The 25,200-nt window shown below is 37.8% G+C and overlaps 1 protein-coding gene across 2 annotated transcripts in view; it reads right to left on the bottom strand.

Annotated features, from left to right (window-relative positions):
• The window catches only part of lmbrd1 (LMBR1 domain containing 1), a 130,753-nt gene that overhangs the window by 87,431 nt on the left and 18,122 nt on the right, over positions 1-25,200 (bottom strand). For both annotated transcript variants that reach the window (XM_041789783.1, XM_041789782.1), the window contains 2 exons: positions 6,218-6,315; positions 3,427-3,494 (listed from right to left, as the gene is read on the bottom strand). In XM_041789783.1, coding sequence (XP_041645717.1) covers positions 3,427-3,494; positions 6,218-6,315 — 166 coding nt within the window. The remainder of the gene's footprint in view (positions 1-3,426; positions 3,495-6,217; positions 6,316-25,200) is intronic.

Consider the following 25,200-nt stretch of genomic DNA (forward strand, 5'->3'; position numbering starts at 1 on the left):
CATCCACAAATGAGTCAAAAATCCTTTTCACAAAATTGGCCAAAATGCCCCAGTTAGTACAGATGTAACAGTCTTCTGACCATACTTTAATGTCCTTGGTCCCTGTTTTGTTCTCTTTTTAAAACAGTCTTGTATGTAGGCAGCAGATACAGACAATAATGATCCGCAGAGCCATGCTGAGGAAGTGGGACTGATTTATAGGCACTGATTCATAACAAAGATCCAGTGTCTTATCTCGTCTGGCTGGACAAGTGACAAACTGGTAAAAGTTCTCAAGTGACTTTTTATGACAGACACGATTAGAATCACCCATTATTAAGTTTGGTGCATCCAGTGAAACAGCCTGTATTTTCAGCACTACATCAAAGACGATGCTGGAGGCAGAAGAGGCGTCTGCTTTCGGGTGAACATACACAATAGTTGTAAAACGTTGAAGGAACTCACAGACAGCTAAAAAGGCTGAACGATACATGTGACATGCAGATGTGCTCTGTTAGAATCACAAGGAATCCAGTTTAGCTACTGTTTCATTTTCAGGTGTAGTCTGATGGCTCCACATTTGCCTGCTTGCTCTTTTCCACTTTAGCTACACATGGTCCTTGAAAATGTCTAATAATAAAGTCCGGTAGCTTTAGCGTGATGTCAGTGGCTAAGTTAAGCTGCAGCAGCACGTCCCTGGTGTATTGAGTCCTCACCGTTCACACACTGGCACACAGCCCTGCGGACACTGCAGGTAAGGTAAGGAGTCGGTAAAAGGGATGCTACAACGCGACAGGAATCAGAAAAGACATCGCTTAAAAGTGGAAACATGAGCACAAATCATCCATTGTTACAAATTATTATGCAAATTGGATTTGAGTGTCATAAACATTCAGTTTTTTGTTTTTCAATTAAACTCATGGTTGGTATTGTGTCCCAGGGCCCTTTTGTCATTGAATTCAATCTCAGACACCTGTACTCATTAGTTTGCCAGTTGAGCCCAATTAAAGGAAAACTACTTAAGAAGGACGTTCCACATTATTAAGCAGACCACAGGTTTCAGCAATATGGGAAAGAAAAAGGACCTCTCTGCTGCTGAAAAGCCTCGAATAGTGCAATGCTTTGGACAAGGTGTGAAAACATTAGATGTTTCACAAAAACTTCAGCATGACCATCGAACTGTGAAAATTTGTGGCTGATTCAGAGCACAGACAGGTTCATGCAGATAAAGGCATAATGAGGAAGGTTTCTGCCAGACAAATTCATTGGATTGAGAGCAGCTGCTAAAATGCCATTACAAAGCAGCAAACAGGTATTTGAAGCTGCTGGTGCCTCTGGAGTCCCACTAACCTCAAAGTGGATGACCCTCCAGAGGCCTGCAGTCGTGCATAAACCTACTATTCAGCCACCCCTAACCAATGCTCACAAGCAGAAACGGTTGCAGTGGGCCCAGAAACACATAAAGACTGATTTTCAAACAGTCTTGTTTACTGATGAGTGCCGTGCAACCCTGGATGGTCTAGATGGAGGAGTAATGGATGGTTGGTGGACGGCCGCCATGTCCCAGCAAGGCTGCAACGTCAGCAAGGAGGTGGCGGAGTCATGTTCTGGGCCAGATTCATGAGGAGAGAGCTGGTAAGCCCCTTTAGGGTCTCTGATGGTGTGAAAATGACCTTGGCAAAGTATATAGAGTTTCTGACTGACTACTTTCTTCCATGGTACAAAAAGAAGAACCGTGCCTTCCGTTGCAAAATTATCTTCATGAATGACAATGCAACATCATCTCAAAGAACACGTCTGTGTCATTGGCTGCTATGGGCATAAAAAGAGAGAAACTCATGGTATGGCCCCCATCCTCCCCTGACCTCAACTCTATTGAGAACCTTTGAAGCATCCTCAAGCTAAAGATCTATGAGGGTAGGAGACAGCTTACATCAAAACAGCAGCTCTGGGAGGATATTATGACATCCTGCACAGAAATTCAAGCAGAAACTCTCCAAAAATTCACAAGTTCAATAGATGCAAGAATTATGAAGGTGATTTTAAAGAAGGGGTCCTATGTTAACATGGAACTTGGCCTGTTAAGATTTTTTTGATTGAAATAGCTTTTGATTTCAATAAATATGACCTCCTAATGCTGCAAATTTAACAAATTACCATTTTCAGTTCTTTACAACCAAAAATGTTTTAAAACTCTGTTGTGCTTAATAATGTGGAGCAGTGCATTTTGACTTTTTTATTTTTGAGAAAAATTTATATCATTGGGACGGTTGTTCAATATAATTTGAATTATCCTCCAGTGATTGATGACTTGAAAATTATGCTGTCATTTGCATCGACTATTTAGGAAATCAGAGAATAATATCATTTGCATATTAATTTGGAACATGGTGTGGCAACTGTAATAAAGGCTACATAGTGAGAATCCTTCACTGGCTCATTTTTAAACTCAGGGTGTTTAAAAATCGTGGTCTTTTTAAAATAAGTGTAGGCAGAGGAAGCTGTAAACTAGCTTTTAAAATACCTCTAGAGGTCGTTGACAGAGGTCAGCTTGTGCTGCAAAGGCCTCCAATAAAACAGACAAAAATGCTATTTTCTTTAAAAGAAAAATCCGGACATGGGATTTAAGTTATTTGCACTGACAAAAGGATCTGTAAACTGTAGCAGAAAAAGATCAGGGGTCACTTAAGGAGGCAAACAACTCACCAGGTAAACGGACAACAAAACGGAAGCCATCAAGGAAAGACTTCCTGAGTGAACGGTGACCAAACAAAGTCATTATGTCTCCTCGTATCAGAGAAGAGTGCAGGATAAAAGCTATCATGTTGTTGTAGATCAAAGGACTGAAGCAACAATTGCCAGAACAAAGCGACAATAGTTCCACTTCATGAGGTAAAGGAGAGGCTAAATTGCTTCTGTCTATAAAAAAGTCCAAACAACCAAACTTTAAGCAGTAACAAAGTATTGCCATGTGTCTTTTATTTTCTCAAACTCAGTAAGTCTTCATTCAAGGCACCATTTAATGGTTGAGGGAGCACATTAAATTGTGTAGGTTGAACTCAAGGCATGTTGCTGTCAGGGCTGCAAAGGAAATCCATTATGTGGTGCAGGTGCTTCTGTACACAGCCAGTAGAAAACGACCAGATAAATGGGATGTGGCTGAGAATGTGCATCAGTATATTTTGTAGGAACAACCAAAAATGCCAAATAAAGACTCACATGTACTTTACAATGAAAAAGCAAGGAAACTAGAAGAGATGAAGAATAAAACATGTAGTCACGCAGATGTACATTTATTTTTTCTTGAATGGTTTATCATGGCCATACAAATGTGCTGAAGCTGTTCCAGAGGATTTTCCTCTCATTAGCTGAACACAATGACAAATCCACACACCCTCCAGCTTTCCTGTAGAGAAACAGAAGAGCCCATCCATGTACTAAACTTACCCAATTAAAAGGAGCACCACGCAGACAATGGCAAATCCAATTGTGTACTTCAGAGCGTTCTTCACTTGCTGTAAGAAAAAAAATTAAACTGGTCAATAGTGGCCATGAAAAGAAATATTGTAATTTACTGTGAGGGGAGGTGGTTTTACTCCATTTAGCTGCAGACTATAGAGAGTGAAAGCTATATAGAGTAGGCGTAGATGCAGTTTGACCTGGCGGAGATAACGTGTCACTCCCAGTGCCATTCAAGGTGCTTTTAAAGTAACAATACAAAAGACCTCCCTGTCTGCGAGAGAAAGCGCCTGTGTCAGCTCAAACCTGACACAAGGAAAGGATAAAAGGCACTATGAGATAGCTGCCGTTTGGTACATCATTCACTGAAAAGACTTCTGAAGACAGAGATTTAGAAACTTTTCAATTTCAGATGACAATATGAGGCAGATGATTTATAGTATGGATGCAGAGGTGAAATTAAAGGACCATTTATTATTTTTACCGCCATAGACTGACATAAATACTCAATTTTACCCTAAAATCTGGTGTATGAGGCACACTTTTAATAACTGTTTTCATCCAAAAAGTTGGCTGCATCCTATATAACGATGCAACCAATTTATCAGTACTGAGATATGCACCGCCACTGTTGTAAATGCATGCCCCTGCACCAAACCTGAAGATTTTGAATATTCACTCCATTCATTGTGTATTGCAAGCAGCTGCTTCACTACTCAGAATGTGATCGGACACATAACACCACTTTTTAACTGCTTTTCGCCATTGTTAGGTCATAATGCTGCAATTAAAGAAAACAGGGAGTGTGCTGTTATGCAAATAAACCTTGTTGAGTGCTGGTTTGACCGAAAACACTCTTCAGTAGGGACAGCAAGAGGCAGTCAGAGGAGGACAGAGCCACTCATGGGCTGAGAGTCTATCGCACAACAATCATTGCACTCATGGTAGACTAATAGTGGGTCTTTATGAATAACAGAGTATGGTCTAGACCTGCTCTTTTGTGTGAAGTGTCTAGAGCAGTGGTTCTCAAATGGTGTGGCAAGGCACACTGGTGTGCCTTGAGCCAAGTCTTTGTGTGCCATGGGAATATGTACAACCATTACCACAACCATACAATAACTTCAGTTTGGTCACAACCACTTTGTCAAGACACTTGATGTGTGGTTATAAATTGATTTCTTTATTAGCAGTTATAAACTTGCACTCATATGTCTGTCTTAAGAGTCCCCTGCCCTTCCATGGGAAGCATCAAGCAGGAACACCCAATGCTCCTGCTTTTCCTGTACCTACAAGGAAAGCCTGGATCAGGAAGAGAAGCAGCAAAAAACTCTAAGCAGAGCAGGCATCATGACAACATAATGACACTCATAAAGTCAGAGGTAGAATAAAGGAGGAGATAGGGCGGAGGAGGGCTGTAAAAAGAGACTTGCAGAAGGTGAAGCAAAGCCAGGCAAAGTTTAAGTATGGCAGCATGAAAGCAATTTGCCAGCAGCTGAATGAATGAATCAGCTTGCCATCAGCTGATGATGGCTTGCGAGATCAGCCGATCTCGAGTTATGTCGGCGCTTGACTCTGTGGCCTGCCTAGAATTACTGTAACATGTAAGAGGCCATTTTGTATATTTTGAAATTTTGGTTTGATATAAGGTGTACCTGGGGCAAAAAAAAGATTGAAAACCACTGGTCTAGAGACATATTGTTTGATTGGTGCTGTCAAACTAAGGAATGACTGATTGATTGATTAGATAAATAAAAATGCATGTGAATGTAATATCAAAAAATAAAGTTCACTTTTAATTTCTTTGCTTGAGTCTTAGAAATGATATAGGAAAAAATTTGCAAGTGGACCATTAGCTTGTCCGCCTTAGATACTACTGCACCCTTGGAAACTTGAATTTCTTAAAACAGCCAAATTCTTCCAAGTCCTCTCCAATCCAATTTAGTGTCTTAAGAAGAGTAAATGCTTAACACCAAGAAAATAAACATAAGCTGATTCATATCCAAAATCTCACAGTTCAAGTCCTAAAAACACATGCTGACACAGTACAATAATAAAAACATCTTTCACTCTTTCCAAGGATTTTCACATGAATGGCTTTGGATTTTGATTATGACAACAAATTCAAATTTATAACCACATAAATGAAACTAATCCATTCCACATCAGACGAATAAATCAGCATGTAGAGAGCAAAGAAATATGTTTATTTCTTTGCAAGCAGTCTGATAGGAGACTACTTTTCTGGAGAGATGGTTATAACCAAATGCCAAAATACTGTAGAAAGAGAAAAATCTGTTGGATTAGTTTAAAGGTGTTTAAAGCATTTAAACAACAAGATTAACACTAGCTTTTCTAGTGTCACGTTTCCTTTATTATTAAGTTCATTTTCCTCTTGTTATTAAAGACTGTACATGCAAAAATCAGTTTAAATCAGATGCATTTTAGCAATTGTGCAAAAAAAGGAAAAATAACTAAAATATTTGCAGCAAAAAAGATGATTTGGGTGTATTTTAAAGGGTCATGTAGGATCAAAAACATATAAGGAATTGTGCGGAAACTAAGAGAACAACACAAAAGAAAACAGAGTTTTGCTTTCATTGTTTGTCATGCGTGCAAACAAAGGCACTTTGTTTGCTTCAATTTTGGAAGTTCAACTAAAATGACTGCAAACATTTTTGCATTAAGATATTACTTAGAAGCACCTGAATCATGTGAAGGACATTTGAATTACGAAGCAGACCACAGAGCTGTGTGCAGAAAGGAAATAGTGCATACTCACGGAGCATCTGTTGCAGTTGTCGTCATCCCTTTCTTCATAGTAGAAATAGACGAAAGGGATCCATAAGAAGACGCAGAACAGTATGATGGAGTACAGAGCTGTATGGATACAAGAGAAGAATGACAAGAGTGTTAACACTAATTATTTGATTTCCAGAAAACTGTAAATACATGATTTGTAATGGCAATTACAGTGCCTATAAAAAGTATCACCCCATTGGATGTTTTACCCTTTTATTGATTTCAGAAATCAATCATGGTCAATATAATTTACCTTTTTAAACAAACAAAAAAAAGAAACCTCTTTAATGTCAAACTGAAAAAAGATTTAATCAAAGAAATGTCAGTTCAAGAAAAACATGTCATGTAAAATAAGTGACTGCATAAATATTCACCTCCTTTAAAGTGACTGACATAATTCAGCAGAGGTCCAGTCATTTGGTGCTAGTAGTCTTACAGTTAGGGAAATGGGGATGACCTGAGTGCAGTATTCCTGGCTACCATTACACCATGAAACAAAAGAACACTCCAAGCAACTCAGAGAAAAAGTTATTGAAAAGTAGAAGTCAGGGCATAAAATTCCAAGGCTCTGAACATCCCCGAACTTCAGTTGAATTCCTCATCTAGAAATGAAGGGAATATAGCACATGTGTAAATCTGCCTAGATCAGGCTGTCTGCACAAACTGAGTGACCGTGCAAGAAGGAGACTAGTGAAAGAGGCCACCAAGACTCCTATGACTGCTCTGAGGGAGTTACAAGCTTCAGCAGCTGAGATGGGAGCGACTCTGCAGACAACAACTGCTGCCTGGGTTCTTCACCAGTCAAAGCTTTGTGGGAGAGTGGCAAAGAGAAAGACACTGTTGAGGAAAACTCTGATTCTGAGGACCATGATTAATTCATAAAATCAATAAAAGGGCAAAACATCCAAGAGGTTGAATACTTTTTATAGGCACTGTGAATCAGTCATGGATTCTAATTCAGATTATTATTTTTTAAGTTTTTAAATTTGTATTTTTTACTGTCCTATCTCCCAAAATAAAAGCGAGAAAAGCTTCAAAAAAATCAATCTTAAAAAGCCAATTTCAGTGACTTTGCTGCTTTATAAATAGTGGTTAGAAACAGTTGAATGATGTGTTTGAATACAACTTGAAGGAAACAACTTTTACATAGTCTGAATAGATAAACCCATTCTGCAGTTAAAGATAGTACCATTCAAGGAAATTTGGAGACAGCATGACCCCATTCCTTGAAAACTTCCTAATGATAAATCTAGGGCAGAGACCACTTATTAATTTATCAAGAAACACTGATACCAAAATAACTCTCAGTCACTCATCCATGGATGGAAATCTGTAATGATACCACCACACTGAAGCTCTACTATGCAAACTTAAAAATCTGTTTATCACAATATTTGTGCACCACACACAAAAAAACATACTGCTTCTATGTTTGACAACACAAAAAAACTCAACAAAATCTGATATAAATATTCTTAGGAGCTTGAATTCTGGTCCAGAGATATTTCAGTGTTGTTAATGCTTCTGTTAAGGCCTGAGTGTTTGCCTCTTTTTGGTGCTTATTGTTTTAACTGGCTTGAGTTCTATGCACAGGCGGATTTACTGTACTGGGAGTGTGATGATCCAGATAACCCGTCCTTTATGGCAGTGACACGACCGGCTACAGAGAAATGTTTCTAATCATTTCAACTCAGTCTTTCTCATTAAACATACTTGTGGGTTGGTTTTATCAAAAAGGTTTTGTGCATTGTACAGAAGACAGTTGAGGCCCAGCAGGTAGTTAAAAATGACAGGTTTTGAAAAATGAAAGTAATTATTTCATGAAAGGTCCATTAAGCAACGAGGGGCCACTTTGCATAGTTTTACATGTATGAATTAAAAAGTTGCTCAAGTGGTTTGTTTAAGGTAAGTATTATGTTGTGCAATGAAAAAACATTGTAATATAATATAAAGACAGTAGCTTCTCACTGAACTTATATGTTTGCATGCCTAGAAAAACATGTAAGCCATAATTCCAGGTTCTCTATATGGGGCTTGACTGAGAGTGGTAAACCTATCTTCACAAACTTTATGTAAAAAAGCATGCATGTGAAGGAGCTAAAAGACTTTTTTAAAGTACAAGAAACGCAGCAGTCCAGATCAATGGATGTTACTGGTGTTTTATTCGTAGGCTTTCAAAGCACAACAGATACAACCAGTGTTTGGTGGATTTTTTTTTGGAGTTGTGCTTCATACTTGTCAGCATGAACAATTTCTCCCCATCAGCAAAACACATGAAAACAAGGCTTCAGTCTCAGCGTGTGCCAATTCTTTTAACACAACACATCACAGTCATGACAAACCTTTAACAACACAGCAAAACAAAAACAATGTTCTAATAGGGTTGCATGATTAGTGGCAATTTTATCATTATTATAATATGAGTATTCTGACTTCAGACCTCTTCAATAATGGTTAAATTTGCAAGCCAAACAATCTAAACTCCATGTGGAATCACTGTTTTTAATATTGCTCTGGGCAGAAGTCAAAAAGCAGGTAATAAATAAGATAAGATAAGATAAACTTTTATTGATCCCCTATCGAGGGAAATTTGCTTATCACAATAGCTCAATAAGAGAGAGACAGGAATTAGTAATTTTTAAAAAACTAAGAAATAAAATGCGCAAACAATACTTAAGTACAATGTAACCAAAATTACAAATAATAATAATACTAATTATGTGCTTGAACAGAAAAACATTTAGTTTAAGCTTAACCCTTTAAAGCCTGAAAACACAAATCACAGCCAGAAAATTCTCATTTCTTTATAACTGAAATGTTTATTTAACTTTCTACTGACATTCAAAAAAATCCAAATTTAACATATATATTTAACATGTATATTTTTTGTATCTCATTGGATACGTTGTGTCTCTGGTAATCCAGTTGAGGGCATTTTTATCATTTATCAGATTGTATTTAGAGTTTTTTTTTTTGTAATTTATTGATCATATTAATTAGATAGAGCTATCATAACAGTATGTATCAAACATGATACAACAGGTTTTACGGGGTTAATGATTTTAAAACTATGGCTGTCAAAAGATGAGAATTTTCAATCGTGATTAATCTCAGAATTAATGCTGACAAAGTTTTTTTGCTTTTTAAAATTCCATTATTTTGCATTTTGAACTTTTTTGTGTCGTTTATTATTTTTGCTGTCTAAGACTTCGGGTCACTGACTTGAGCTGCTTTTACAGGTAGATGGAAGCCTTCTAACTTGACCATGAGAAAAGGAACTTGTTATGGACTGAAAATGAAATAAAAGAACATTAAAACATTTCAGATGACATCTTACTTGTTCACAAAGCTCTCTGTAAGTCTTTTAAAATAAATTAAGAGATTAGGGAGCAGTGGTGGACTTATTTCACATCACTGCAACTGCAGGGAGACGGTGAGTGCCTAATAGTGTTGAGGGATTATAAAGCCTGCAAATATCATGAGTAAAAATAATTTTGTACACTGAGTGTGAACCTCGATTAATCATAATGAACTTGATTAATCTTTACAGCCTTATTCAAAACACTTTAAAAATAAATATGATAGGTTTCATAAGCAAATTAAACAAACAATTATGGTACAGTACATGTTAAATTAAGTTTTTAGCATTCAGTCTTTTTAAAGGGGTGTAGGACAGGGGTCATCAACTGCATTTGTACAAGGGCCGTCTTATTTCTATGCAGACACTGTAGGGGCCAGGACATTAAAGGAAACTAAAGTGTATTCACACCTGGCTCATTTGTGGCAGTTGTTCAGAAACAGTGAGTGCCCCCCGGTTCGTTTGGACATATGTGAACACAGCAATCGCACTCAGATGCGGGACAAAACAAGTGGGTCGAGATCGCCAAAATAGGGTGGTCTCGGCTCGCTTCCATTCGAGCCCTGTAGCGGTTCCTTTGCAGTGAGAACACAATCACCTCAGAAACCGGCACAACTGACTCATAACTGTAGTACACACTGTAGTCGTGGGGGCAGTAATGCGCCCAGTTGCCAACCGTTCAGTTAAAACAATAGAAGAAGAAGGAGTAGAAGAACCAGCAACAGCAGAAGAAGAAGAGAAGGTGGAAGAACAACAGATCTACCTGAGTGAAATGAGTCGTGGGCTCCGTGAGGCGGCACATCTTCGTTTCAACAAGTGCATCAGCACATTATTTTCCAGACTATTTCTTGACTGTCGAAAAAAAATCATGTTTTGTTGATTTAGCGAACACTGGTACATTAGCCAGATGAACGCTATAAAAAAAACTAGCCACACACGCTGCTGATGCTCCATGGCTGTTGTTTTCCCCATGGAAAGCGGTTAAGAACCTGAATGAAGATAAGGAAACTCCCCCGCCTTCCGAGTAAGATTTCTGACCAATGAGAGACGAATTGGATCGCACGTGGCAATTGTTTACAACTTTGGACCGCAAGAGACTTTTGCTCTGAGAACACAAACGAACCCAATGACAACTGAAACGAATGTATCGTTTCTGCCCCAGAATCGGAACAAAGCAAACGAGCCACAGGTGTGAATACACCCTAAATAACAGAAACAATTTTGTCTAAGTAATTTTATTTTCTTTGAAATGTACCTTTTTTTAGCTTTTGGCAGTGAACTTAGTCCCTTTTACCTATACTGCAGCCAGCCACAAGGGGGGCGATTGAGATATTTAAGCCACATATTTATGGGGCTGCCATGTAGTTTGGTGTGAATATGTGTTTTTCATGCATCTTATTTGCTCATAATGGTTGATAACTGTTGGATTTTTGTAAAACTGATCAAACCTTAAGCCAATCTTTAAAAGAAATGTTTCAATCCCCCTTATACCTGTAAAGATTAAATAAGGAAAGAAAGAAAAGATAGCCTGAATACAGCAATGTATTTTTTTCCTCAGCACTTTTTCTGAATGTAATCAAGCATCTGGGGGCCAGATGGGAAGCTGTTGGGGGCCTGATGTGGCCTCCAGTTGATGACCAGTGGTGGAGGATGAAGGAAAATCACCTATCTAGTCCTGCATTTGTTTTCCTTTGAAACATTATCAGTTTAGACCAAGACCATTTAAGGAAAACCACCAGAGCAAACCAACAAAAATCAAAGTGCATCAGAAAATCATTTAGTCGATGACCTTCCATATACTAAAGTGAATGCATGTCACCCACATCCTTGGTGAGGAACTATTTCCTGAACCAAGTCTCTGTTGTTTACTTAGTTTTTCATGCACAAGTAGCTTTTGTAGAGAAAAAACAACACTCCAACACATTAGAAATTCATAGAGCTGAGGTGAGGCAAAAACACTTAAAATGAGAGATGCTATTTCAAGCTGGGGGCTTTTCTTTCTGACGAAAATGGAAGATAGTCCAGACAACCCCAAAATAACTCAAAGAAGAAAAAATGTCACTAAGATGTGCTTGGCATCATGAGAGACGAAGCTCATTGCTTCTTTATGGTGATAATGTTAACTATCAGTAAGATTTACAATACCGGAAAAAGTAGAGGGACAAAACCAGTAACAACAGTAGTTGGGACGTTTTTCTTTTTAAATTGGAATTTTAAGACAAACATGCAAACAGCATTATGGGTAGAGGTGCACTGATTCATCAGTTCAACATTTTTATAATTTTATTTTTATCTTATTTTATTCAATTCTATTTAACCAGGATAAGCCTTGCTAATCTCTTTTTCAAGGATGTCTGGTCAAGACAGGCAGCAGCACATTTAACAAAGCTACAGACAAACAGACACAGCAGACACTGTACAAGATACACAAGCAAAACGCATTTGAGGACACAAGAAAACAGAAAATATTCACTAAAATTGACCACATATGTCAGTTAATCAAAACATCTGCAGCCGGATGAGTCTGCCTCCAAGTCATTTAGCTTCTCTTCAGTTCATCCAATGAGAGCGGATCATTAGTTTCAAGTCTTCATGCAGGTCATTCCAGGCAAAGGCAGCAGCAAACTTAAATGCTTCTTTCCAAACTCTGTTCTGACCTTCGGAACAGAGCAAGTAAAGATCCTGACACCAAAGATTAAAGTTCCTGTGCTCTTCTGAATGATGTAGGTCAGAACATATGAAGGAAGTAGACCGAGAAGAGCCTTGTAGAAAAGAATGTAGCAGTGTTTTAGTCTCTGTGAAGATCAGGAAGACCAACCAACACATTCATGCAATAAACAGTGATGAGTGAGGGATTTAGAGTTAGCCTCAGTGAGACACAGTGTCTACAGCGGTGATCAACACGTGGCTCTTGAGCTGCGTGTGGCTCTTTTGTGAGGATTTGTGGCACTTTAATGTCTTAATTTGAAATACTACTCCCCAGAAAAACTTTTAAAAAGGGAAACTTTGACCTCAAAAATTATCCGTACAGTAGGCTTTTAATATCAACCTTTATTTTTGCTCTGTATATTTCCATTGCCCTTGCAATTTCTTGCCCCTTTTTTCCTGTTTTTGCTGCTTTTCATACATTTTTACTGCTATTAACACATTTTGCCACTTCAATTTGCCACTTGTTGCCGACCCTTGCCACTTGTTTGCCATTTCTCCCCATTTTTGCCACTTCTATCCTGCTTTTAACAAATTTCCCCTTTTTTGGCCATTTTTTTGCCACTTTTCACCCATTGACGCTGCCTTTTGCCATTAAATGCTGCTTTTTTTCCTATTTTTGCCCCTCTTTGCTGCTTTGTTGCCCAATTTCCCACCTTTTTGTAGTCACTTTTTTCTAATCTCTTGCTTAATTTTTGCTGCTTTTTGACCATTTTAGTCACTCTCTACTAATTTCTAGCTTAATAATTTTTGCCAGTTGTTGATTGATTGATTGATTGATTGATAATACTTTATTGTCAGATGCAAGATCTGAAATTTGTTTTGCATTAAAACAGCAGCTCCGTCATACACAATTCAAGGGACGATATACATAGACATACATATAACATTCAACGAGGACAATTAACAAAAAACCGTCGACCCAATTACAACCTCATTGATTTTGTGTGATTTTGTGGATTAAGCTCCTCATTTAGCTTTAGGATGGACTGATGTATGAAGGACTGTTTGAACCTGACCCTATTGTTGACCATTTTCGCCACTTTCTGCCTTTTTTTGCCACTTCTTCTCCCTTTTTTTGCCAATCATTACCAAGTTTTTGCCATTTTATGCCTGTTTTCCCCTTTTTACCCACTTATGCCACTTTTGGCCAACTTTTTCTTATTTTTAATGCCACATTAACTCTTTTTCGCCACTTTTCACCACTTAGATTGTGGCTCTTGCTGAGGTATTTTTCAACAGTGTGGCTCGTTGTTTGAGCAGGGTTGAGTAACACTGGTCCAGAGCAGGTAAGCTCTGAAATGAGGCATACATGTATAAAACATCATCCTAGTTCAGCATGGGATTGACTGGTGTTGGTTCTACTGACAAACATCAACCATCTGAACATAAAGAGGCATGAACTGATGTTGGTAGTAGTTCTGCAGGATTTGGTCACATTCCTCTATTATACTGGAAAATATTGCGATTATGATATAGTGATATAGGATTTTAAATGTCTGACAAAAACTAAATTACATTTGAGTCTAGTTGTAGTCATCTTGATGAAAACTAAACTTACCTTTAGTCAGTTTTAGTCATCAAAGATCTATTTTTGGCGAGTCTTAGTCTAGTCATTCTCATGGCAAAAGGCTATCCACCTACCCTTGCAAAGCAGATGGATTCACCCGTTTCCTTCTTAAAAAGCTCCCGTCTGAACAGTTTGGGCCCGCTTAGAAAGTGACAGGACCAATCAGCGATGAGGGGCAGTACTTTCAGGTGCGACAGAGTCATGACGTAAGGCAGAGGCGACAAGACGCCGGTGCAGTTATGGCGGAAGACATTAGCGTGAATGCTGCTGAAGCGGCAGTTTTATCAGAACTTGACGACATTTCTTCATTAAAAGAAGACCAAAGAACAGCAGTGAGTTGTTTTCTTTTCAAAAACGATGAAAGTCGTGTACTGACATGTCTACAGTCACCATGGTCTACGGGCACACCTTGGTAGCAGCTATGTCACATTTTGTTTGTCAACGGCCATTTTTTCCATCACAAAAACTAGACTAAGACTAACAAAAATAGATCTGTGATGACTGAAACTGACAAAAAGTAAGTTTAGTTTTTGTCAAAATGACTAAAACTAGACTGAAATGTAATTTAGTTTTCGGCAGACATTCAAAATCTGTGTTATTTCTCCACTGTGAGTAAATCTGTCAAAAAACAGGCAAGAAAATAAATGCTTGGACTTAAAGTAAAGACTAAAATGTGAGGAGTTTTTATGGACTAAAACTAGACTTACATGTTTTGAGTGTACATTGACTTAAACTAGACTAAAACTAAAAAGGATAGAAAGGACTAAAATGTGACTAAAACTAAAAGAAATTTCATTTCAAAGACTAAAACTTAGACCTAAATTAAAAATAGCTGCCAAAATTAACACAGATTCCCTCAGTATTTCAGATCGACAGAAGAAGCCCCAAAGTACTGAGTATTAAAAAATGTCCTTTTCAACTACAGCTACAACTGTGCAAATTTAGTTTTTATGCACTTAATGCCTGGGTAAGAAGTGACCAAAGTTCTTTTTAACAGAATTTCATTTTGTTTTCATTCAATTTTTTTTTATTAAAGTAAAAAACCTACCTTGAACGTAACCTACCTCAGGTTACGTTCAAATATAGCTCTGTTGTTGTGTTTTTATGAACTTTTTAATGTGCTTTTGTCAGGTTGCCAAGTTTAAAAGGGAGACTCTGAATAAAAAGTGAATATTTTTCATCAAATTTATTTGTATCGGTTCCAAATTTGACATTACTAGCTACTTTCTGGGCCCCGAACATGTCCGGCCCAGCTACATTTCTTGATTTTAAAATTTGGCCCAGCTGAATTTGTGATTGAATAGCTCTGTTATAGGAGTAAAATAACAACAAAGTAATGGGGAAAAAACACTGGCGTCAGTATCAGCAATGGATTGTAATTTTAAACATTTTTATCAGTACTTGCTGTGATTTTCACAAAGGGCACATCTCTAACATAACCATTACCTGATAACAGATTCAGGCAAGAAAGAACATCTGAGCACGTGCCTGAAGCAGCACCATTAAAGTGATGAACAACACAACAAATTCAAATAGAAAACGTGTGCCTGATTAACATTTAATCCATCACATCAGACAGTAGCACATTTTAAATTCAGTGTACATGTGTAGAGCAACTGTTCCATATCAGTCAAGAAAGCATGGCCTGGAGCAAACACAAACATGGCTCTCTGCAAAATGGACTATAATTCACCAAAAGCTCTCTCTGCTGCTGACAAATGAATGTCACTGCTATGGAGGCTTGCTTTTTTGCCAGCTGTGATTGTGACAGGGTATTACTTTCAATAAACACATGCTCATTGCTCCACTAAGGTATCCATTTACTCTCATTTACAAGCAGGCAAACTGAGTTTAGGGTGATGCCAGCAGCCAGCAGATGCAAGACATGCACAGTATGAAGCCGTTGGCATATGCTTGTGGGTTTAAGGAATGGGTCGAATTAATCATAACACCAAGAATATTAACACACTGAGAGAATAGGTCATACTGCATTACCATGGATCATCCATTACTCTCTAAGCAGATCTTCTGCGAGGAAGAACGCCTGACCATGGATGAAAGTTTGCACATTCATCCCCCTGACAGAGAGGAGAGGACTAAATAATTAAATGTCCCTTCTTAACCCTTACAGCTCCTGTGCTCATTATAGGACACACTCCAATTTCTCTCATGGGGGAGGCTTTATGATTAAAATATTTTGGAGGATTGATGGGAGAAGAGGATGCAGATCCTGCAGTGCCAGCTGGGGAAATAATGCCAGGACATCAACACAAGCAACAGTTACTCCTCATTATGTTGTTGTAATTATTTTGGGCAATATGTGATCATCCTGGCTGTTATCAATCCAAGCTGGTTCACTCCCTGCAGCATGTATAGCTTAATGAAAACATTCGACCCTTGTCCTCACCTTATTACAGCTGATCACAGGGGCAGGAGCACCTGAACTCTTGTACTTTGTAGAGAGGAAAAATGTTCTTTAATTTATGTCAAACTAAATGCCAGCTGATATTTCTAGCAGAAACTCCGTCTCTGACAAAGGACTCTAGAGACAGATGAAAATACCTGTCTGAGGTGACACTTGCTGAAAGCTATGACACCTTGAGCTTGCACTTTCATATCCTGTAAACATCAGGGGAAGCAGTGGCACAACGTTTTGGGAGGGGGACAAAGCTTTGATGAAACACTGGTGAAAATAAAAGTAAGAGCTGACAGGTAGTATAAAGGACATGATGTTTCTGTTAGATGTGCTGGGTAAACAGATGTTTGCTAAGGTGGGAAACAAAAAGGACTTGATGGGCTGATAGAGTATCAAGGATCTCTGCCGCTTGTGAAGCTGTTTATGCAGTTTTATGAGCAAAAGAGAGCTTTGATGAGACGGATGAACAAGACAGATACCCTTTGAATCAATCATTTCTAAATGAATTCAAGGAGCATTTGAAAATTTACCAAATAAAATGACTAGTAGTGTTGAAATGAATCATTTCTGCAATATGTGGTGATACAGACAAGACAGACAGTAACTTATTATTGGGTACGGACACTGCTTGCAGATTTTCTGCAACGTCATTTTTTGTTGTTCACAAGGTTAAGATATTTATGTAGACATTAGTTTCAATCACAAAGGGAGTTCTTATTTATCCCACTGCTTGCCTCCATGGATGAAGAAGCAGCCATATGCAGTGAAACCGAGGGTCAACCCATCCTGATACATCGTGATATTGACTCTAATCAAATCATTGGCAGGGTAATTTTGATGAAATAAATTCATGGGGCCAGTAAAGATGCATACCCCTTATGACTGGAAATGCACTGATAGTAGAAATAAGGACCAGTGTTCAACATTACAAATGAGCCAATGGTAACACCAATCATTTTTCATCACTTCTTCTGGTGTAACAACCTCGGTGTGACAATAATGGTGGAATCAGGCTAGAGTTTGTCCAACAGGTCACCTTTCATTTTTTAGTCTGTATGTAAGGGATATTACAACCATTTATCACTATATTTGCTGTCAAAGCAACCATGGATATGCAGACAACAAACAACATGAATATTCTCCATTCCTGTGTTAATATTGGCAGCTATTTTTAATTTTAGTTTTAGTATTTAAATGAATGCATTTTAGTTTTAGTCACATTTTAGTCATTTCAACCCTTTTTAGTTTTAGTCTACGAAAACTCAGAACATTTTGGTCTAGTTTACGCCATATAAAGCCCCCACATTTTAGTCTTTACTTTTAGTCCAAGCATTTATTTTCTTGCCTGAATCTGGTACCAAATCATGATAGTGTGTTCTCTGCGCTCTCCTAAACCTGGGGTTAATAGTGACAATAATGTGTCAACAGTGCCAACAATAGGCAGAGAGTTGCAAGATTTGGTTTAAACGTAGCAAAGACAGGCAGAAAAATAGCAGTGGAAAGGGTTTAAAATGGACAAAAAAAATGGGTTTTACGTTGCAAAAATGTGTTAAAATGGCAAAAATTGATTAAAAAAAGAGTTAAAATTGGCAAAATTGGTAAGAAAAAGTGATAATAATGGGTTAAAATTTGGCAATATTGGTGTAAAGTGGCAACTGAAGAAATAGCCAATTCTTAGTTTTTTTTAAGGCATCTGGAAACCCCCTCTCAGTGTCTCAAGACCCCCTCTCAGTGTCTCACGACCCCCAATGGGGTCCCAGCTGAGAGGCAGAATAGCTATAGATGCATTGCATTTTGACAGATTTACCCACAGTGGAGAAATATCACAGATTTTGAATGTCCGACAAAAAGTAAATTACATTTTTGTCTAGTTTTAGTCATCTTCATGAAAACTAAACTTAGTTTTTGTCAGTTTTTGTCATCACAGATCTATTTTTGTTGGTTTTAGTCTAGTTTTTGTCATGGAAAAAAGACGAATAGTTTTAGTCATAGTTTTAGTCAACAAAATGAACACTGCTCTATTCCTGTGCAAATGTGGATCAATGATTATTATCTGTAATATAAAATAAGCAGACAGAAAGTACAGACAATGCAACATAAATATCATGACAAACAGAAGCAAAAGATTTCTTGGCATTACACAAACCTCCAGACAGCTTAAAGCTATAAAGAATTTTATACTTCATGCGATTCTAGTAAAAATCAAACAATAATGCCACCTTTTTCAATGGAATGGCAACAAAAATAGAGGATTGGCACCCCTTTATTAGATCATTTCTTGTTTTAAAATTACAAAAATATGCAGGCAAACCTCTACACACTGTCTAAATTGAAAAATACACACATGTGCAAGGTTTCTGTATGGAATAGATTAGACAGTGTGTGGAGTTTGCCTGCAGTTTCTGATGAATTAATTTTCCACAATGATCCAGTCTAAAAAATAAACTTGTGTTTTCCATTAAAGCATTACTTAATTTCAATTTAGATTTCAAACACGTGATATCAACAAGTATTACGTGTTGAATATTTTGGTGCTGTTAAAAACAAAATGTATTTTATGAGCTAACCCAATTTCATCCTGTTTTAAAGCTAATGAATTTCAAGAATTAAAAAAATTAATCAAGCAGATTCTATTGACATGTGAATGTCCAGATAACTGAACGGTACTGGTGCTTTCATGGAACAGGAATAACAAGTGTTTTTTTTTTTCTTTTACAACATGTAGAATTGCCTTTTCAGTATCTCCACCCAACAATTTGTCAAAAGAATGATGGGGGTTGTTTATATCTATAGAAAACACAAGAGTTATATGCTAGATGCATACAACCTAGTCACAAAGAGAAACAGCCTGCAGTCATGTTTACCATTTTTGCACTACATTTATCCATGACACAGTTTCACGTTTGAAAAGAAAAGAAAAAATAAACTCTCAGGAAGGACAAAAGGACTCCATAGGGTGTCTTGTCTATATTTGCAGGAAGTAGGGGCCGTTAGTTTCAAAGAGTGGCCTTCAAAGACATGAATAGTGAGCTGAAATGGAAGAACTTCTAAAGAGAAAGAAAATCTTTATGCAAAAAATTATTAGATGGTTCCTGATGCAGAAGACTGGTGTGTTAAGAATAATGCTTTTAAGGTCAGTGAGGTCACATCCTGAGAAATTCACATAACACAGTTATGTGAAATAGAATGCATGTGATAAATAGAAACCAGAACTGAAATCTAATGTGGCACTGGTGCCAACGCATCCAATACCTACGGCGCTGGATCAAAAAAAAAAAAAAAAAAAAGACAAGGTTATTTCACGCCACTCCACCCCAACACAACCTCCTTTCAGTCCAAATGAAAGACACAAAATATCTTATGGAATAGAAGTCAATTATGGAGGCCTACACCTGTTTCATTTAAACAGAGCATGAATGTTCTTTCTTTATTTCTCTGTCTGGAGGCATGTCTCTGCTCTGCTCACATGCTTCTTTATTTACCTTATGAGTTGTCTCTGATGCAGCAACAGGACATGAATTTTAGCTGTCTTTATCTAAAGAAGTCACAACTGTTTATTTTTCTTATCCAATACTCAATCGGCATCTTTATAAGATATTTCTCTGAATTATTTCTGCTTACGGTTCCAGACAGTTTTTCTTCCAGCGTCGACTTTCATGTTTTAATTACCTCACGAGTGCGCTACAGCATGCTGATTGTGTGGCGCTAAAACAGTATTGATAAAGTCCCGGAATTCCATTTTGTTTAGGAAAGTCACTTTTTTTGATCATCTGGATGTATTATTATTGTTTTATGTTCATGACGAAGGTAGGAAGGGAGAGATCATCGATGAATGATGGCGTTTCTTTTCCCGGTTTATTTCTTAGATTTGTCAGTCCAAGTATGAGAGCAGACAGAGACGCTCTCAGCAGGAGCAGCATCTCTGTGTCTCTGTGGATCACATCAATGCAGAAAATAAAAACTTTTCTGACTTTTACCTGTGTGAAAGTTTAGTCCTTTCCCTTCCGTTGATACGCTTTCTGTCCCATCAACGGATCTCTCAGTCTTACAGTTGCTTATTAATCTTTCTTGGGGGGGCTCCAAGAAAAAAATGGTTGGGAACCACTGCTCTAGTTGGATCAATGTTCAGTATTTGAGACTTCTCCTGAAAAAATGACAATTCTGCTTGGTTAATCAATAATGCCTTCGGAAAATAAAAACATAAGGTGGATATTTTTAGCCATCTGGCCTGCTTTATATCAATGAAACATCAGTAGACATAGCATATGATGTGCTCTGCCTTCCTGCTATTAGCTTTCCTTTTAAGCTGCTTTGCATAATGACAGCTATACAGTTTGAATTTGAATGATAATGTGATGTTTGAACCTGAAGGATGCCTCTGTAATTAGTGATGTGAAAGTAACAGTACCAGGGTATAAAGGGAGATTATTATTTAGGATTACTACTGACACCACTTTACTGCGTATTGAAAAATGTTCAGATTTTTTAATGGAAACTGAGCAACGTTAACTTGTTATCCCAGAGTATTTGGGTAAGGTAGGTAGAACACAATTCATTACCTCCACCAAGGAGGTTATGTGATCGGCAGGGATTGTTTGTTAGTTAGTTAGCTGTTAGTTAGTTAGTTAGTTTGTTAGCAACATAACTCAAAAGGTTATGGATGGATTTTCATGAAATTTTCAGGAAATGTCAGAAATGGCATAAGAAAGAACTGATTAGACTTTGGGAGTGATCTGGATCACCGTCTGGATCCAGGAATTTTTTAAAGGATTCTTTACTATTCTTTTCTAGTTCTTAATGTTTTCTGATTTACAGTTAATGCCAGTTACAGCCAGGTATGAGGCTAGACATGGACAATTTCATCTGTATGGATAAGACTGAAGGCAAAGATTAAACAGAAAAGACAAACTGGCATACAGTGATCTTTTAGAGATATTTAAGGATAAAAATGGCCCACCATAGTTGCAGATATAAGCTTTTTAACATTATTTCATTAAGTAGCACTGAGCCTTTAATTGGTTTCAACTTAAGTTATGATTTTGGCTTCAAAGAAGCAAGGAAACAAGATAACTGAGATTGAAAGACTACCTTACCACAGCCCAGCCTGTGCTCTGCACCTCTCACTGACACAGCTCTCACTTTAAATTAAGGGAGGAGTGGCGGGAGGCAGAGCTTAAAAAGAGTGAGAGCTATAGAAGGCAGCCACTGATTATCCAGAAAAGATAAAATGACCACTTTGTTTCAGAAGAGTCAGACCTGGAAGAATACAAAATGACAGATTTTATTACACAATTGTGGCTGCTCCTCAAGGCAGCTTGACAGATTTATTCATTGAAATTGTTTGTGCATAACTTATATTTCATGCACAAAGTGGTACATATAGTCAAAATCAATCACAATTTCAATATCAATCAAAATAATTCAAATTTCTGGTATAATCTAGCTGCACCACAGGTAAGCCAGAAGCTGAAGAGAAATTATTCCACAGAGATAAATGAGACATATTTAAGGTCATTAAACAACTGTGCAGAGATATAACAGTTACCGGTATTATAGAAAATAATGCCCTACTTCTCTGCATCACAGATTTGTCAGCAACTTCCAGCAACCAAAGAATTAAGCAACCAAATTTTTGGTCAGATGAGAACTTGTCGACGAACTGACTGGAGGATGTCAGGTCTGGTGATGCACCAATGCATCGGTGGAACACTGGCTTTGGTTGATGGTGGCCTTGTGAGACCCCATTGGCCCACTGGCAAAACAAATCTGACATGCACCAAAAACAGCTGCAGATGTTTGTCAAATCTGAAGTGCATGCTGCTGTGAGATAAAATGCTAAAATATGTCAACAGTGGTCTGACAAGTTTTTGCTGCATGTATCTTCCAGCTGACTGTTCAGAACAGTGGAGTTTGCAGCACAGTGACTCTGATTTGGTTGAAATTAGCCAAAAAGTAGCTGGACACTTAAACATTCTCTCATGCCAGCAGGTTGTGCACATGCAATCAGGAAAGAGGCAGCTGATGTGATCCTCTCAGTAAGAATCCTGAAACGGCCTTTTACGTACAGAGGTAGACTCTGATCACTGTGTAGAAACGGACTAAACTACACGACTACGTCATTAGATTCTGTTTGCAAAAGATTTGAACAAAAGAGTCTGATCAACTCTTTCTGCAGCAGGACATCTCCGTAGACTATGATCTCCCTGCAACTTGAACTGCACAAAAGTTAGTTTGAAAACTGTATTTCAATTCTCTCTTCATTTGAACAGCTGACAAGAGAAGTCAGCGTGGTGGATTCATCATCTGCTGACATGTTCCTCTTGGTAAGAGCCCCAAAACATCTTTTTATGCATGAAGGTAGACTCTGATCAGTGTAAAAACCACACTAAACTACGACTAAAGACTACACTATTATAGTCTGTTTGTAAAAGATTTGAACAAAAAGGGTATGATCCACTTTTCTGCACCGCTACCTTATGAGACCTGGTACTATTTTAAGGAGGAATGAGGCAAATTAAGCCATGCCGCAGTTAATATTATTTTTCCAAGAACCTTTCATTGTGAATAGTACAGAATTCTTTAAAAAATTCCTGGATCCGGATGGTGATCCGGGTCAGTCCCAAAATCTACGAACAAACAAACAAATCGATCCACCCGACCACATAACCTCCTTGGCGGAAGTAATAATTATTCCACTGGCCTACAGTCACTGATATATCCTATCAGCTCAAACAAGGTCATTATCTCCCACAATGCCCCTCTGCAAACATCGAAAAAATGGCAAAATTTCATGGCAGTTTTTTGGTGTGCAAATACTTTTACCTCTAAATGACTGAATAACAGAGGAATTAACATGATTCTTATTTTTGCATTGTAGTGGCAGTAGAATGAAAATAAGTGGTTTTAATGGTAGTCAATGAGGCCTAAAAGGGCTTTGGGAGGGAGAGTGTGAGTTTTTTGTCTACACAGTAGAAAATTCTGTCAAAACAGTGTGGATAATGAAATTCAAAAAATCCATAAAAAAATAAACATCTTTGGGGAGCAGGTGGCCTAGTGGTTAAAGGCGCTCCCCATGTACGCAGGCGGCCCTGGTTCGAATCCGGCCTGAGGCCCTTTACTGCATGTCTCTCCCCCAATCTTGACCCTGTTCTGACTCTAGCCACTGTCCTCCTCTATCTAATAAAGGCACAAAAATGCCCAAAAATAATTCTTAAAAAAAAAACAAAACATATTTGTCAAATTTCATCTTAGCATGATAACTGCTGAAGTAAGGGCAAAAAATGCAATCAAAAAGCCCTACAAGGGCTCTAGGAGAGCCTGAGGGTTAAATAGGAGGTTCTACTGTGAATTTCAATAGCTGGATTTGTCCCCTCTAAAGTGAAAGAAAGCAGGGATTATACAGTTATTCAACAAAAAAAGTTAATTTTGGTCCCTCACCTTGAGGAGGAAGTTAACAATCAAAAATCAAACAATTAACAAAAGATAATTAAAAAATACTGACATCAGCCAGATTGTTATTTTATCGGCATTGGCCCTGATGGTCACAATGGGTGCATCCCTGGTCAGCCCTCATCAATAGTGTTACAAAAGTGGCAAAAAGAGAAAGCAACATTTGCACAAACTGTAGTGTGCAGGAGTTTACCTGTATTTTTTTTTTCTTTGGTAATAAAAATAAAAAGACTAAATACTGGATGTAAAGAACGTCTATTATGTAACAAAAAAAGGTATCAATATGGTTTCATTCCTACTAGAGGAAAAATGCAGTTGAAAAATCTGGTATTGTGACAACTTCTGGCAATGCATATGTTATACTATTGAGGGGTAAGCGCTGGCTTTAATCTTATTAAATTGGTATAAAGAGAAAATTCCCATTCTTCATATTTGAAGGCTGAAAAAAGTAAAAGTGATGAGGCCTGGCTTGTAGTTTTTGCACACAGAGGCAAAAAAAGCCTTTTGTCTCTTATGCACGCTGGACAATGTTCTTATCACTGAAGGCCTCTTTGTACCGCAGAGAGCTGCCCTCAAAAATAAAACTGCAATTTGTCAAGGTTTTCACTGAATGCTCTTAAAAGAAGCACTACTAGCACTACTACCACTTTCCAATAAAATTCAGCCAGCACATGCAGCTGGACAAGAATCACAGACAAAGAGAGAGTAGTCGCAGTGTATTTACAAGAGGGTTGCATCCTCTCCAGCTTCTTCTCTACAAATGGCGTTAAAAATGGCACAGAGAAAGCCAATGATTTATTCAGAGGGCCCAGGGGTATTTTGCCCTGTTGCTTAAGGGTCTTATGCACCACTGCTTTGAAGTACTGAGCAGTCCAAGGAAATGTATAAATGGACAGAGGCTGGAGATTGAAAGGCTGGGCTTTCAAACTGAGGGTTCGTCGAAGATCACAAAAAGCTAAAAGGAAGTGGGTGTCTAAGTTACGGACATGCATCTCCTCTTTCAAGGTAAAGATATGTTTTATATAATACCACACTGTGCAGACTTTGTGAAAAAAAACTGCAGGCTGGAACCTATAAGAGAATAAGCTGCATCTCACTGCATCTCTTTATGATGCATATAAACTCACTCACTCCTAAATTCATGTTCTTAGCTGTCAGAAATGTTGCATAACTGAAACCCATTCACTTGACCTACTTGTGATTTCACAGCTTATGTTTACTGTAGCTATTATGACAAAAAAAAGTCAGAGGAAAAAGTAAAACTTCACACCACTCATAGAGTGCCAAAACATAAATGCACACATTTAAATGAACAATTAAACACAACATCTTCAACCCTCATCATTCTGCATTTTTGTGAATTAATAATACAGTTCAATAAATCAGTTTAATTGCCGTAAAGCTCCTAACAAGGCTGTTCAATGTTTTATAATTACCTTGTAATAACAACAAAGCCTATAATAC

This window comes from Cheilinus undulatus, linkage group 6, assembly GCF_018320785.1.
Source record: "Cheilinus undulatus linkage group 6, ASM1832078v1, whole genome shotgun sequence".
Taxonomy (NCBI): domain Eukaryota; kingdom Metazoa; phylum Chordata; class Actinopteri; order Labriformes; family Labridae; genus Cheilinus; species Cheilinus undulatus.